This window comes from Microplitis mediator, chromosome 8, assembly GCF_029852145.1.
Source record: "Microplitis mediator isolate UGA2020A chromosome 8, iyMicMedi2.1, whole genome shotgun sequence".
In the NCBI taxonomy this organism is placed as follows: domain Eukaryota; kingdom Metazoa; phylum Arthropoda; class Insecta; order Hymenoptera; family Braconidae; genus Microplitis; species Microplitis mediator.
Window position 1 is genome coordinate 7,524,032 of NC_079976.1, and position 15,253 is coordinate 7,539,284.

The 15,253-nt window shown below is 28.8% G+C and overlaps 1 protein-coding gene and 1 long non-coding RNA gene across 5 annotated transcripts in view; one reads left to right on the top strand and one right to left on the bottom strand.

Annotated features, from left to right (window-relative positions):
• LOC130674040 (location of vulva defective 1) overlaps window positions 1-15,253 on the bottom strand; it is a 55,405-nt gene that overhangs the window by 26,861 nt on the left and 13,291 nt on the right. For 3 of the 4 annotated variants that reach the window (XM_057479312.1, XM_057479311.1, XM_057479314.1), the window contains exons 2-3: window positions 11,298-11,364; window positions 8,536-9,071 (exon numbers count right to left, since the gene is read on the bottom strand). In XM_057479312.1, the coding sequence (XP_057335295.1) occupies window positions 8,536-9,056 (521 nt within the window). In that variant the 5' untranslated portion in view covers window positions 9,057-9,071; window positions 11,298-11,364. Of the gene's footprint in view, window positions 1-8,535; window positions 9,072-10,182; window positions 10,202-11,297; window positions 11,365-15,253 lie in introns of those variants that run through there. The other variant, XM_057479313.1, reaches the window with a different exon arrangement.
• Window positions 200-3,598, top strand: LOC130674042 (uncharacterized). The gene is made up of 3 exons (XR_008990959.1): window positions 200-345; window positions 2,991-3,072; window positions 3,166-3,598. It is a non-coding gene; the product is annotated as an uncharacterized LOC130674042 (long non-coding RNA).

Genomic DNA, 15,253 nt, shown 5'->3' on the forward strand with positions numbered 1-15,253 from the left:
AAGGCAATTTTTTGATTAAACTCAAATTTCTATTATAGTGGTAGAATTACATCAACTTGCAGTTCATGTGGTTTTCATATTACAGTCGAAACGTAACAGCAGAACTTGACGTTAAGGGTCGACAGTACTAACGGAATTTCCGGATTTTATATTTCTAATTACATTTTAATTATTTACAGAACTCGAATAATGAAAATCTTCCAAGAAAATTCTCTGGTGTCTTATATATTTTTCCAGAAACGGAAAAAATCGCTGTAATGATAGTCAATTAATAAATTAATAGAAATCTAACATTTGATGATTTTCTAGTCACGGCCCAGCCTCAACCTGACCGAAAACACAGGAGTAAGTTTTTGAAAAGAAATCAGGGATTTTCCAAAAAATAATTCTGCAATTAATAATGTACCGACAAAGTACCAAAGTTCTTTATAAAAATACTAGATGGCGCTAAAAGTACGAAATGCCGCGGGAATGTTTGAATTCGCAGAATAAGCAATAAAACAGTCACGTGGGCTGTGAGTTTAAATATATTACATATCATGTATATGACAAAGAAAAAGGTAGGGATATATTTATGTATCACCGTTCCAGACTTGGTGATGCAATCATTATACTTATAATAGGTAGACTTATGACGGGATTTTCTGCTTTCGTATGTTATGTTTATTTTCATCTCCCACTCTGATATACAAGCGAATGACAATTGCGCAACATAGAGACAGTAATTGCTGGCACATCTGTTGTATAGAAATTTAAGTCTTCATCTATTAACTTTATGAGATTGTACTTAATATTAAAACATTATTTGATTCAAGTGTCAACTGACGTATATCTCAAGTAAATATTTCAATTTTATCAGGTTAATTGACACGGAAAATTCAAGGTCAACTTATCATAATAATGAACGTCTGTCAAATTAACAGGGTAATTAATTAAATCGTGCCGAAGTTATTTGTATATTAATTTTTTTTGCAATATAAATTTATCGAACTTTTGGTCTTAATTTATGCTTCTTACATGGTCTAGATGAATAACGATACGGAAAAAAACGGATTTCAAAATTTAGTTACAATTTATTAAACTGCAAAAAGAACGGTGTTAAAAATGGACTCAATTTAACACCACGCGGTGTTAAAATGGAATAACATCGGTGTAAAAAAAATTTCACGTATAGAAATTAAAATAAAAAATGTATTACATATAAAGAAATATAAAAATTTAATGAACATTATCTGGATGAAATTTCAATTTTGCTATGTACTTATTTATGTTATACGTAATTTATTTAAAAATTACACAATTTTACAATTTTACAGGCACCGATTCAATCATCAATAATTTAATTAATTAATAAAACCACTGCTTAACTGCAGTGATCGAGTAAGTAAAAATATTCACCAAGTTAAAGATTTTCAACACCGAAAAATATTTTAATACCGAGAAATTTTTTTAACTCAGGTAAAGAATATGTACATCGTCTGGACTTACCCCGTTTTTTTTTTTTTTTACATTGTATGTGGAAAGTAATCCGAAACCATTAAAGAATACGATAGCTTTTACTTTTGGAATAAGTGAAAAATTACTATTCTATATGTAAAAGATACAAACGCTTAGTAATTTCAATTTATGATAGCAAATTTTTACTTATGAATTAGTATTTTTTCCCTATTGTCAAAAGTAAAATCTATGGGATTCTATTAGTGGTTTTGGGTTACTTTCCACGTAGTAATTTTTCCATGATACTGAAGTTAGCAGACGTCTGACAGTTTTTGAATTTTTTTAAAAACGATTAACTATAAAAAAAAAATATTTTGAAAAATTGCACTCATAGTTTACTAAATTTTCTACATGTGCACATTTTTAGTTTTTTTTTTTTTTTAAATTTATTCGTTGAAAAAAAATCCGAAAATTTGTAATTGTCTGCTACCTTCAGGATCGTAATTTTTCCATACTTTTTTTCGTGCTCTCTAAAATTGAATTAGCGAAATTCACTAGCAAATAGTGAATATTCATTAATTCAGAGTTATAGTCGTACCACTTTTTGGGGTAAGTGGTACGACTATCACTCTGAATAAGTGAATAATCACTAATTTTCACTAATGCAATTTTAGAGAGCGTAGGAAAAAATGAGCTTAATAAATTGAATTTAGTCTGTACCGTTTTATAATGCGAAACATTTTTTTTTCACGGTTAGACATTTAATATGACGCATAGGTCGTAGGTATAATAAAGAAGAAACCTGATCAGAGATAATATCTCACTTGGTTGTTTATATATTTTTATGAGTTAACAGTTAACTAAGTAGGCGAGTGGCGTATAAATGCGTCGTTTACGCTATATTCAACCCAACTCCTACACTTATTTATCCACCGACTCCGCATCTTCTAATATGGAATAGCAAATTTTAAAATGGATAAAGTTAACTTTCTACAGCACATGTATTTTTTGTTTGCCTTCATAAATGTTATTTATATTTAGAAACAGTAAGTACACAAAGCGAAAATAAATTTATAATTGAAGAGAAAATATTTTTTTTTCTGCATCTACGGAATTATTGCGCGGATGTAATTCATTTTTTTTCTAATTTCTATACGCGGAAATTTTTTTTACACTGATTCAACACCGGTATTTTAACACCGCCTACACCAGTGTTATTTCATTTTAACACCGCTCTTTTTACATTGTATTAAGAAATGCATTAGTAAGTATAGATAATTAAAAAGAGAGCATTGAGTTTATTAAAATAGATCATATAAATGCGCAGTTAACTTTTTGGCAGCTAACTAAAACGTTCAACAACAAATATCTAACTGTATATAATGTATACATTTAGCAATTCATCACAGTCTTATTTATCACGTGATCATCATGACAAATTAATAAAATACACCGGGTACATTTATCATCAACAAAATATGCTTTGTAATGAGGATATTTAAATGTTAATATGTATGATATATATAAATGGTATAAATTAATCTATATTATAGTAACCCTGATCTGACATTGCGAAGAATAAGCGTACAAGAAATATTCTCAACAGGAAACAGGTTCTGCATACTAACCCACGTGGTAAAAGAACACAAGTTTAAATATAATAATTGGTTTGAAGGAATCAGAGAATAAAAAAATCACCAGCGATGAAAAATTTTATTTTTGCTCTAGGGTCTACTGAAGGTAATTGGATGGTACTCTAAATAGCAACATAATATTACTACTAGTACTTGTACTTTAAGTGTAGTACAATAAACCACACCTACCTTTGCACGGAAAGATTATTCAGACGTGATAATTGAAGACTAGATATCTTATTATGAATCAGAGGATACCTACGGTTCAAAACGTTAAAGAACAAGTATCTTTAAATAGTTTATTTTCAACAGAATTACTTGTTTGAAAAAAAGAAAAAAGATTTTACTTGTACGCTCAATTGATCATAACTCCAAAGTACTCAGTGTAATGGGATATTAAATAAAAATATTGCTACCATACTCTTCAGATTTATTAAATGTCATAAAAAATAATGAGCTGCTGAATTAGATTTTATACTTATTAGTACGCTGAGAAAAAAATGTAGCGCTCCGAGCGATGCCGTTGATTGGACGCCGTTAGACATTTGGATATAGCTAAACAAAACCTGCAGAGAAAGTCTTCTGACAGTTGTTTAAAAAAAAATCACCGTCGGAATCACGACTTTTTGTTAATTGCCGACATTGTGAGAACTGTCTGATTCTAGCCTATTTCGATATTCATTCAATAAATTTTCAGTGGGTGATCCAATATTGAAAGGTGAGTCAACCCGTTGATATTTGAATCAATGGAGAAATTTAATTTTTTCAATGCTGGGCGAATTTCAATGGAAAAGAAAAAATTTTCGAGTTAAACAATAAATTATTTGAGAAAATTACAAACCCGAACTTAAACTTTTTGATAAATGTATAGGAACTATTCAAAACAATTCTCCTAGCTTCAAATAATTATGCGTAATTATGCGAAAGTTAAAAAACAATTTTTGATTTTTCAATGAGTGATACACAGTATGACTCTGAAGTTAGCAGACGATTAAAAATTTTCAAATTTTTTTTAAACAAATTGTTTACAAGAAAAAAAAATCCAAAAATAGGCACATATGGAAAGTTTAATAAACTATAAGTGCAATTTTTCAAATATTTTTTTTTTACAATTTATCGTTTTGAAAAAAAATCCAAAAATTATTAGACGTCGGCTAACTTCAGTATCATATACACAGTAAAAAAAGATCCGTCAAAATCAACACATATCGTGTGTAAAACGAACGTTTTACATGTATTTATGTGTTATTTTAACATGTTGTGAGTGTTAAAAAATGTTACTTACGCATATGTTAAAAGTAAAAATTTTCCAAGAATTCTTTTGTGATGGTCGAGATTATTTTTAACATATTTTGTGTGTTGATTTGACAGTAACATATAAAAAGTGTTGAAAAATCAATCGATCGCGACAGTTCAAACAAGATAAATACTATATGTTAAATTGACACACAAAAGTGTTAAAAATTCAACACACAGAACTTTAACATACGCTTTTTTATACACTTTGACAATTCGTTTTTTACTGTGTAGTTTATCACAATCATAAAGCTAATGTATCTCAAAATAATATATGAAATATTTTTGATAAAGTATTGTATAATAGAAGAGTAGATAATTATTTCTGAACATGCGATAGATATCTATTGCATACAATTATTATAATAGAGCAGTACTTCACAATAAGAGAATATATTTCTGAATACTATTGATACATAAATGAAAAATAACTATAGAGACGATTGATATGTAAATTTCGAAAATGATGGCACTTTTTGAAATCTAAAGATAAACATTCTGAAAATTTTTTTATGCATTTCAATGGTAGTCTTTCAGATCGCTAAGTTTTAGCCCTTCGTTGGAAAAATAGTGGTCTATATTACCTAGGCAGAGATAAAATAAAAAAGAAAAAGTTCCTCCCCTCGTAAAAGAATAATAAAAATATGAGGAAATTAGGTAGAGAAAATAAATAAGTGAGATGATTTAAGTTGACAACAACCCGAATTTAAGTTTCGCGGCAGTAGAGTGCGACCACTTCACGTTCGAGGTGTGCAAAATAGTGTAAAAAGTCTCTACAGGGGCTCTACACTGAAAACTCTCTTATTTCTCTTCTGCATATGAATCAAATTTGAAAAATTCATGGTCATGAATAATTTATTTTTATAAATTTAATTTAATTTAATTAAGTAATTAAAAAGGATTTATTGATATACTGTAAGATCTTAATATAAGCAATTTTTTCTCACTTTCACTGACAGGAAACACTTAATGAGAGCATTTAAAATGCTTATGCAGATTGTGCTGTACTTTATTCCGCGAAGAGATTGGCATTGCGAATTTTTGTATTTTTATGGAGCAGTACCATATAACGAAGTTGGATAACGTAAAAAAAAAAAATAAAGTTTAAGTAATTGACCTTTAAAGTTCAAGATATGAACTAGATATTCTGCATATTTTGAAGTACAGTTTTATGTTTCATATATTTTAATGAGATCATTTCGTTCACTTGAAAAAATCCTTCATAATTTTATTAAAATAACCTTTTAATTTTAATATGCGCGATTGACCGATTTGACCCATTTGTAATAAGTGATGACTGTTCAGACTTTAACCGATCTTTAAATTTCATTAAAATAAATTTTAATGAAATACTTCAATTTACAAGCGGATAATGTATAATATCTATTTTTACAAAATATGGTTCATTCTAATGGTTCGTTCTAAAAATTGGATGAAAATTTCTTTTTCATTGTCGAGTTTTTCTATATTTGACGTTTTCCAAGTTTTGAAGCGATATGAGTTACTCAGAGCACGACGACCCACCCCAAAATAAGGGGGAAAAAAAGTTTTTATCTGTCAAAAGTGTGTTTCTGCTCTTTGTAATTTAGAGTTTTATAAAGGTACACTTACACTGCAAGTATTAATTTGACTTTTCGTTAACAATAATAACAGAGTAAACTTACGTTACCTTATCATAGAACCTCGAAGTTGGCCATAGTTATATTTTTCAAACTTTGAGTTCTCTTTTAAATTTATGAGTTAAATCAACTCAATACTAATCGAATGAATAAAAAATAATTAAATTTCAGTAATTTAGTATGAAAAAATATACTGGCAAAAAAAAATATGGCCCGAGAAAATTGTTTGCATTATAAATTGAAAACAAAAATTTTCTTGCAGCGAAAAAAATGTGCCACGAAATTTTTCCAGTCCTAAGAAAATTTTTGTATTCAATTCATAGTGCAAAATATTACTTGCGCCAGGAAATATTTTTTTCTGAGTAGATGTTATGTATCAAAATACTCAATCCTGAAAATCATAAGCTTTTATTTCACTTAGTTATAATTCAGTTACGAAAAAAAGACTAAAACATAAACTTCCACGTTTTTTTTTATTTTTTTGTAAATAAAAACTTTTTCTTTCCCCTTATTTATAAAATAAAATATTTCACAATTGTACATTAAAACTTTTTTCATAAATGTACATACTTTGGTATAAAATTCTCCTTGAATTTATTCAACATTAACTGCAAGTATTGAAACATGTTTACTATGATACAAATATTCTCTGAACTTTGTGCAAATAATAAAATAAAGTAGCAATTTCTCAGTTACTTTTTTCAAAAAATTTTCACAGGCATTTCAAGTCATCATACCCCCCCCCCCCCTTAATTTAAACTCTTGAAAATTATGAAAAAAATTACCGAAATCCTATTTTTTAGTTGATCGTGACAAAATATACCGGTTATTTAAATAAACAAAGTAAATTTTCGCGACTCATTTTGCCCCACCCCCCCTCCGATTAATACATTTTTTTTTCAAAATCCCATTCAGCAAATTTAGTTGTCTGTGCAATAGTATTGTATATACAATTAAAAATATAAGGCATTGTCTCATCTTTTAAAAATATATATAATTGAATACTATGAAAAAAATTAAATCCATACATACAAAAGACTATAAAGAATATCCAGTATGTTTAAAATAAACTTATGACGTTATACGGAATGAATGTAACGTAATGTTTGTTGTGTAATTTAGTACTTACGAGAAAAGACTCAAGGTTAATACCAAAGTAAACAACGCAGTTTTTGAGGATAAAATAATTAAAAATATGGATAAAAAATTTGTTTAGTTAAAGAAAGAAAAAATGCGTATCAAGTATGAATGGAATTCGAATGCTTATAGTCACGACTAATTTAACAACATACTACCTTGACAGTGAGCATTCCTTTTATTCTCTACTATACGATCTTGGCCTCATGATTCATTGCGGCACGCGAACACGAGTTATTGTGTAATTCACATACCGAGTTTTATTTTTTAAAGTTAAATAAATAATTTACTATCTCCGGTTAAAGAAAGAAATCATTTCAAAAGATTCCGAAAAAGTTCAATCTGTCGAACTACTAAATTTGAGACTGATTATAACTTCAAGTTTATCTTTTTTTGAAATTTTAGGATTTTAATAGTAAAAAAAAATCCATTCGGAGCCGAAATAGAAGTAGTTTTTTAATTATCTATTCAAAAATTAATCGCTAAAAATTCTTGTGATGAATTCGAAGTTCTATCTAATCTAAAAAATGTAACAAGAATTTATCACTACAATTTTATAAGTAAGTATCTAAGAAAGTAATATTTCTTTCTTTTTTTTTTAGTGATTATATAGTTATTTTTATTACTAATTTCATAACTAAACTTTATTTACTATCTATCAAAAATTTTTGCAGTACTCAACGTGACAAGACGTGGAAAAATTTATTTTTTGAATTTTTTATAAATTTTCAATATGATTTTTCTGCTAGCAAAAATAGTTGAATAATGGAAATCGGAGGTAATCAAACAAGCTTTCAAATACAATACACGAAAATGAGCTATTACTTTTGGATTAAAAGTTTCATTCAGATTTTGAACAGTCACTACTTCTAACCTATTGACCGAATTGGCCGTTTTTTGAACTCGATCAAGGTAATCACCCTCAGAATAAGTATATTGTTTCATCGCGATCCGTTGAAAACTGTGGCTGCTATCCAAGTGACAAATCGCAATACATATATATATTATATATGTACATAAACTTTTGAACCAAAAGTAATTTTGGGACCTACTCAACTAATTATGATAAATTATCACAAAATTCTTTGAAAAATACTCCAAGAGGACAAACTTAGTTGGATTTCTATGAAATCTACTAAAAATGCAGTCGATTTCGAACTTTATGCGAGCGAATTTTGAACCACAATTTTTTTCCGTGATATAGAGATTTTTGAACTTTTTCTGAACTAGTAAAAAATGTAATAGAAAAATAAAATACTTTTATAAGCCATCCCAGTATCAGATAAATAAATACTAAAATCACGTGTATGTGTCTAATAAATATGAACTTAAACAGTAATTCAAATCCTTAAAATTTTCCCAAGATTCGAGTTAAATAGCAATAATAATAATATCATAATTTAAAAGTTAACCTTTTGAGACTTGCGTGCTTGCCGCCATTAGCAATCTTGGACTTCCGGTCACTTCCAACAGTACTAGCTTCACTATTAATACTATGAAGACTATCGTCTTTGGTAACTCTGGAAGTATGAAGCGTTGACTTTCTCGTCGTTGTTGTTGTACCATTTCCATTATGCTTTGGACTGATGTCATTTGTAATTTCTGTTTGATGACATCGACCATTATCTCGCATTGTTTCATCCTCAATCCTCATTGAGGGTAATGTTGTCGTGATCATTGTCGTTGATGATGTAGATATCGTAGTTCCCGTAGTTGTAATCGTAGTCGTAGTCGTCGGTATCGTCTTAACGCTACTATTATTTGATGCTGTTTTATTGCCATCGGCTACTCGGTTCGGTGCCCCAACTGTCGCCAATCCGTTCCGCATCATCTGCTCGCCATGATTCTGTTGAACTCTTGTCAGACGATTGAAACCTTGTGTTAATTCTCCTGGTGGAGTCTTGCCCCCCGCAGGCAGTGCATACGATAGCATCGTATCCTTTAATTACTTGGAACAAAAAAAAAAAAAAAAAAAACAGTAATAATAATTTATCAATTTTATAAGAACTTATAAAAATTCAATAGAAAAAACAAAAAAAATTGAAGATATATTTTATTTAAAATTTAAAAAATTAAATCGTCACATTCTAAATCGTACAGTTAACTTCCGGTAAATAAAATCCATTGTCATGCGACGTTCAATTTGCACGGTTATTTATGTTCAATGAACCATGATGTCTATAATAGTAAATTATAGCTATAGTTTAACATTTTTTTTTTTTTTTTATTCAACTTCTTTTTTAATTCAGGATATAATAGTTGATTTTGTAATAACGTCATCGTCAGTTATATAGATCAATTTAGTTCTCAATAAAATATATGAGAGACGTAAAAGATCTATTTGTTATAAAATAAATGTCCTCTTTACGAGCCATTTAAGTGGACGGTATTTTTAAATTTCCCGCTAAGAAAATGGAAAATTTTCAAAAAAAGGGAAGCTATTGGTTTTAGTCAGATTTTTGAAAACCGAGTTTTGAATAGATCTCGACGATTTGAGCTTCTAGAAAGGTTTTTTTTTTTTCATTTTCAAGGTGATGTCCGAGTGTATGTACACAGAAAAAAAGGATTTCTTGGCGTAAGAAATTTTTTGCATCACGAATTGAAAACTTATCTTGGGAACGAGGAAAAATTCTCTTTGGGAAATAAATAATTTTTCGCGCCAAGAAATTTTTCTTGTTCTCAGACAATTTTTATTTTCGATTCATGATGTAAAATATTTCTTGCGGTACAAAATTCTTATTTCCTATGTATGTACGTACGTACGTATGTAAATAGTCTATAATGTTTGAACGGTTTAAAGAATTTGGATCTTTGATGACATTCAAAGCGACTTAATTTCTAAATTCTGTAAAAAATTCAGCCCGATTATTACAGTCATTCCAAAAATAAAATTTTCAAAAAAGTGTTTTTTTCGGATAGCATGAGAATCGTTGAACTGATTGATTCTGAAAGTTTTTCAGTAGGCAGAAAAAGTGCATCGAATATCGCATTGAATGGAAAAATCTGTTGGTCAGTTCAGAAGATATCGGCAACGAAACATTAAAAAAATAACAATTTACCTAATTTTTCAAATCACTTTTGAATTTTTGAATTTTCATAGAGCAAGCCAAGGCATAACTTTTTAAGCTTCTGATTGAACTTTCAAATATTCGATTTGAATGTTAATACTCGCTTTGAATACTAGTAGCACACTCCTACAATTAGCGCTAAAATTGATCACTCAAACTTCAATTTAATTTTAATTTCACTATCATTTATTTATTTGAGACAATATAAATACAATTTCACAATTAACCAGCTGATAAAGAACACTAGTATCTTGTATGACTCACAATACTTATATTTAAAGAATTCTCGTCAAAAAAATAAATAATGAATTGATAGCTGCTTCAAATTTAATTATCGTGCAAAATAAATTAAAAAATAAATAAATATTTTTTTTTGCTCACGTTATTATTCAGACAATAAAAAATCTTGTGATGTGAAAAGAATAGTAATAAAGTAATTCATTGATAAAACAACAACTGCTTCGCGTCACGTTCCGTAGCATAACAGTCGCACGCTCATCGTCGTAGTCACGTGATTTGCAACGGTCCCGCGAGAGCGTGAGCTCTTTCTATTCACGATGGGATTGTATAAGTGTTGAGAAAAAAAAATGTAAACGTTAAGTGCAGGAGTTGTATAAAGGTATTAACGATGAGAGCAAAACACGTTCATCAAGAGTTAAGCTTAAACTGACGTTTCTGATGCTGAAGCACTAAATTCGCGTCAGTAATCGCGCGTCAGCCCACACCTTTACCTGCTTCACTACTGCGCTCTAGTCGTCTATTTTTTTTTTAATTTATCTACAGTTTACTACTACTACTACTTCTACTAAACATATGAATATGTATATATATATATTTATATGTACATACATATTTTACATTGACGTTAAGTGACTTGGTATTTATGTAAATTATTAAAAGCTTTAAATTAATAAAAGAACAAAGTAATTTTGATGATGATGATAAAATAAAAATGGAAATTAGCCAGACTTGCCAGACTGCATTTGTACTCGTTCTACTTTAATTATAATTCAAACTGACCACATTGCTATGGCATCTGAGATCTTACATTACTTACTGTATATATAATATATATTAAGAATTTATAAATAAAACATTTAACTTACTCATAAGATTGGACGGAGTGCATCCCACCAAGTTCCACAAGTCTTCCTGATTATCAAACATTGGTATCTGCAAATAAATAAAACAAAATTTGATTTTTTTTCTTTACTTGGTAGAAAAAAATTAGGCCTGACTAAATCTTGACAAGTTAGATCAGATCAAATTATGTGTAGTCAGATATTTGGTTTAATAGGCGGTCAAATTGGGTAAATATGCCCGGGAATATTGTTATATTTGAACGGATATGACGATATCTGCCAAGATCTGAACAGATTTGAAATCTGGAAAGTAATTAGGAAAAAAATTTCAGATATAATTAGATCTGACAAGAAATGATCAGGTTCAAATTCAATATCTGACTATATATAATTTTATCTGATCAGATTTGATCATTTCTCGCCAGATTTAATTGTATCGGAAAAAATTTTTAATTATGACAACACAGATCTTTTCAAAGATGTTCAGATTTGGGCAGATATGATCGTCAATCTGGATGTATTGGCCATATCTGGCTAAATCTGAACATTTATGGAGAAATCTGAACAATCAGCAAAAGAAAATTTGCAGATATCATTAGATCTGACAAGATGTGATCAAATATAATTAGGTCTGAATTAAATATCTGACCATCTATAATTCGATCTGATCAAATCTGACCATTTCTCATCAGATTTGATTATATCCGCAGAAATTTTTCTTGATAATTGATCAGATCTTTTCCTATTTGTTATCTTACCAGATTTGGACATATATGAAGAAATCTGAACAATTAATATGAAAAAAATTAGCAGGTACAACTAAATTTGACCGGATCTGACCATATCTCATTAGATTTATTTTTTTCACGGGAATATTCTTTCACTTGGTTCAATGAACTCTGAGCCAAAAAAATTAATAGAACAAAACTAAAAAATTAAAGACAAAAAAGTTAAAAAGTGAGTGATTCAAAAGAAGTCATTCAACTCGATCATAAAAGTTGTTTTCCTTGACTATAGAATATTATGAAAAAGTCCATTAGGTAATAGAGACTAGAAAAAAGTACTAGTTATGTGTCTGGCCCTTAGGCTATGTTTTTTAAATGGTGAGAAGCTGTAAATGTCGTAGGTGGGAAGAGAACGATCTCTCTATGAATAGATGACTCTCTTTTCACAGACAGGTGACATGTGTACACACCTATGTACGTTCATGTTAAGCCCATTAAATATCTACCGGAAGTTTAAGAAAGGTCAGTGACTTTTCCAAAAGCTAGTGACCCATTTTAAAAATCGTACTGTCAAAAATATTTTTTGTAGACGAACAAAAAATTCATACGCAGTAATCTTCAATCTTTCAGAGTTACTTTTTAATCAAAAACATTTTTTTCCGTCTTATCAATCAAACATTTTTATAGGGCATGAAATTTTTAACAAAAAAGCCCATTGTCATGTTCGCATGTGAAATTTTTTTTTTAGATATATAACTTGAAATTTAATCTTTTATTAAAATTATGATAAAATCTCTCACTGCCGCTAACGTTTTTACATAACATGAGAAAATTAAATTATAATTTCGTAGAGAATCGTATGGCCTACAAAAGAGTTCTCGTGAAATGAAATAATTTAATTAGAAATTTAAAGTTTTAGGCAATTTTAAATGTTATTATAATAAACAAAAAGATATAACATTTTTTGAGAACTAATTAAAATTTTTACGAATAAATTTTGAATTTTTCATCCTGATAGCCACTTTGACTGCAAATTGACTGAAAGCTACTGCGAAGTTTGACGTCAAGTTGACGATCAAAATTCATGTTCAATTAGTTGACGCCAACTTTTCAACAACTTTCTGTAAAATTGAAAGCAGCTTTTGATCTTCGGCATCTGTCCCGCAACAGAGGCAACACTTTCTGTCAACTTGACTTCCAAAAGCAGCCGTAGATTGTGGCGACAGCTTGTGGTTCAAGTTGCACTCAAATTGTAGTCAAATGTTAGAATATTCCATAGTAGGCAGCAGTTTGTTGTCAATTTGACAACGAATTGCTGCTAATTTACTAATTTGACTACAATATGAATAAAACTTGAGCTATACAAGTTGACGTAAATTTACTACAAAAATCTGAAGGCAATTCGACACAAAAATTTGTCATCAAGTTGCTTACAAGGAAATTGGAGAAAAAAAATTACTTTTAAATTGACAGCGTTGGGGTCATTTAATTTGCGGGCGCACTTTTAGAGGTCATCTTGACGTAAGAATGCAGCAGTGGATTTACGTCAACTTGGCTATCAGGCCATTTATTGATCCAAAAAAAAAAATGTCTTCCACTAGAAACATCAATTTCACAAGAGAAATTTCTTGCGCTAAAAAAAAAAATTTTTTCCAAGCTAATTCTTCTTGGATCAAATTAGTTTTTTTTGTAACCCTCCGTTTCAATAAAAAATATCCAAGTGATAAATTACCATCAATTTCACAAACATCATAAATCAAATGACTTACGGAACTTCTCTATTAAACGTATAGTTATATTCAAAATTGAGGTCGGAAAAGAAAAAAATGTTAATTAATACAAGGTAATTAATCAAATAATTAAAATTAAGTGAATCGTTTATTTGACTTGAATTTAAACGTAATAAAAAATTTAATTAAATTTAATCTTTAAAAAAATTTATAATTGCGGTATGAAATTTATCCTGATTAAAATTTTATTGTTAATTAGATGATTTTAAGTTTTTAAAATAATTTCGTATAAATGAAATTACTCCAAGTTTTTAAAAATAATTTCCACTAAATTGAATTATTTAAATTTTTTAAAAATAATTTCCACTGAATTGATTCGTTTCAAGTTTTGAAAAAAAGTTTCCAATAAATTAAATTATTTTTTTACAGAAAAAAAAAATTTAACAATAATTTAATAAAACAAGATTTAAAGAGGACAAAAGTGCGTAATATAGTAGACTTTGAGGACTGATTGTGTCAAACGCAATGCACTTAAGTGCACACAAGGGTACTAAATTGATAAATTTGCATAGTCCAACAGACTCACAAGCATGTATAGTAGACTATCTAACTAGTTCCTTTTAAATTATGTATGTGTACACTGTATGTGACTAAAATTATGATCAGCTGTGTGTACACTTTATACATCTATAACAGAGCAAAATAGATTATGCCGCCGATGATACTAATTATAATAATTACTGTACCAATTTATACCATAAAAAATAAAACAAACTATATATTTAATGATATTAAAAATAATTAATAGACCATTCGCGTTTATATGAGACGAAGGAAGAATATCTTGACAGCTTGATTGCTTCCGGTATGAGACTTCCGGTTCGTGACTTCCGTCTAAGACTATACTCAACAAACTTAAATATTTTTAGAGTCTTAGATTGTCACTTCAAAAAGAAATAAAATATGTTTGGCTTCAGAAGATTGATAATAGTTTTTAAATATTAAAAAAAATTTTTAGCTAAAAATATTCAGCTCTAATTTTTCTTTGAGGGTCAAAAATAATTTTTGTTTGGTCGGTTTGTGAGATTTACTGTTCAAATTTTATCGGAAGAACATTGAAAGTTTTATGAATGGGTGACTGTACTTCAATAGGCTGTGTTTACATAAAAATACTGATCGAAGTTCGAGAATATTTATAAGTGAATGCCAGATGAAAGAGAAAGGTCAAGAATTTATTGGTGAATAAAAAACCGGTATTAATTGGCTATAAAAAATTGCATAATCTATTTTTAGATCGAAAAAAAAAACAAATATTCCGATATGTATTGAAGAATTTCTATTAATAAAATGTATAGTGGAAATTATTAATAAATATGATTAAGAAATTTCAGAGTATCAATTATATATTTTTCAAATATATCTATACTAAAAATCAGATCGAACGTAGATCTAATTTTTCAAAATTTTAGATTTGCACTTATACCAATAGATCTAAAATTTAGTTGATTTTTTTTTTATAAGGCCC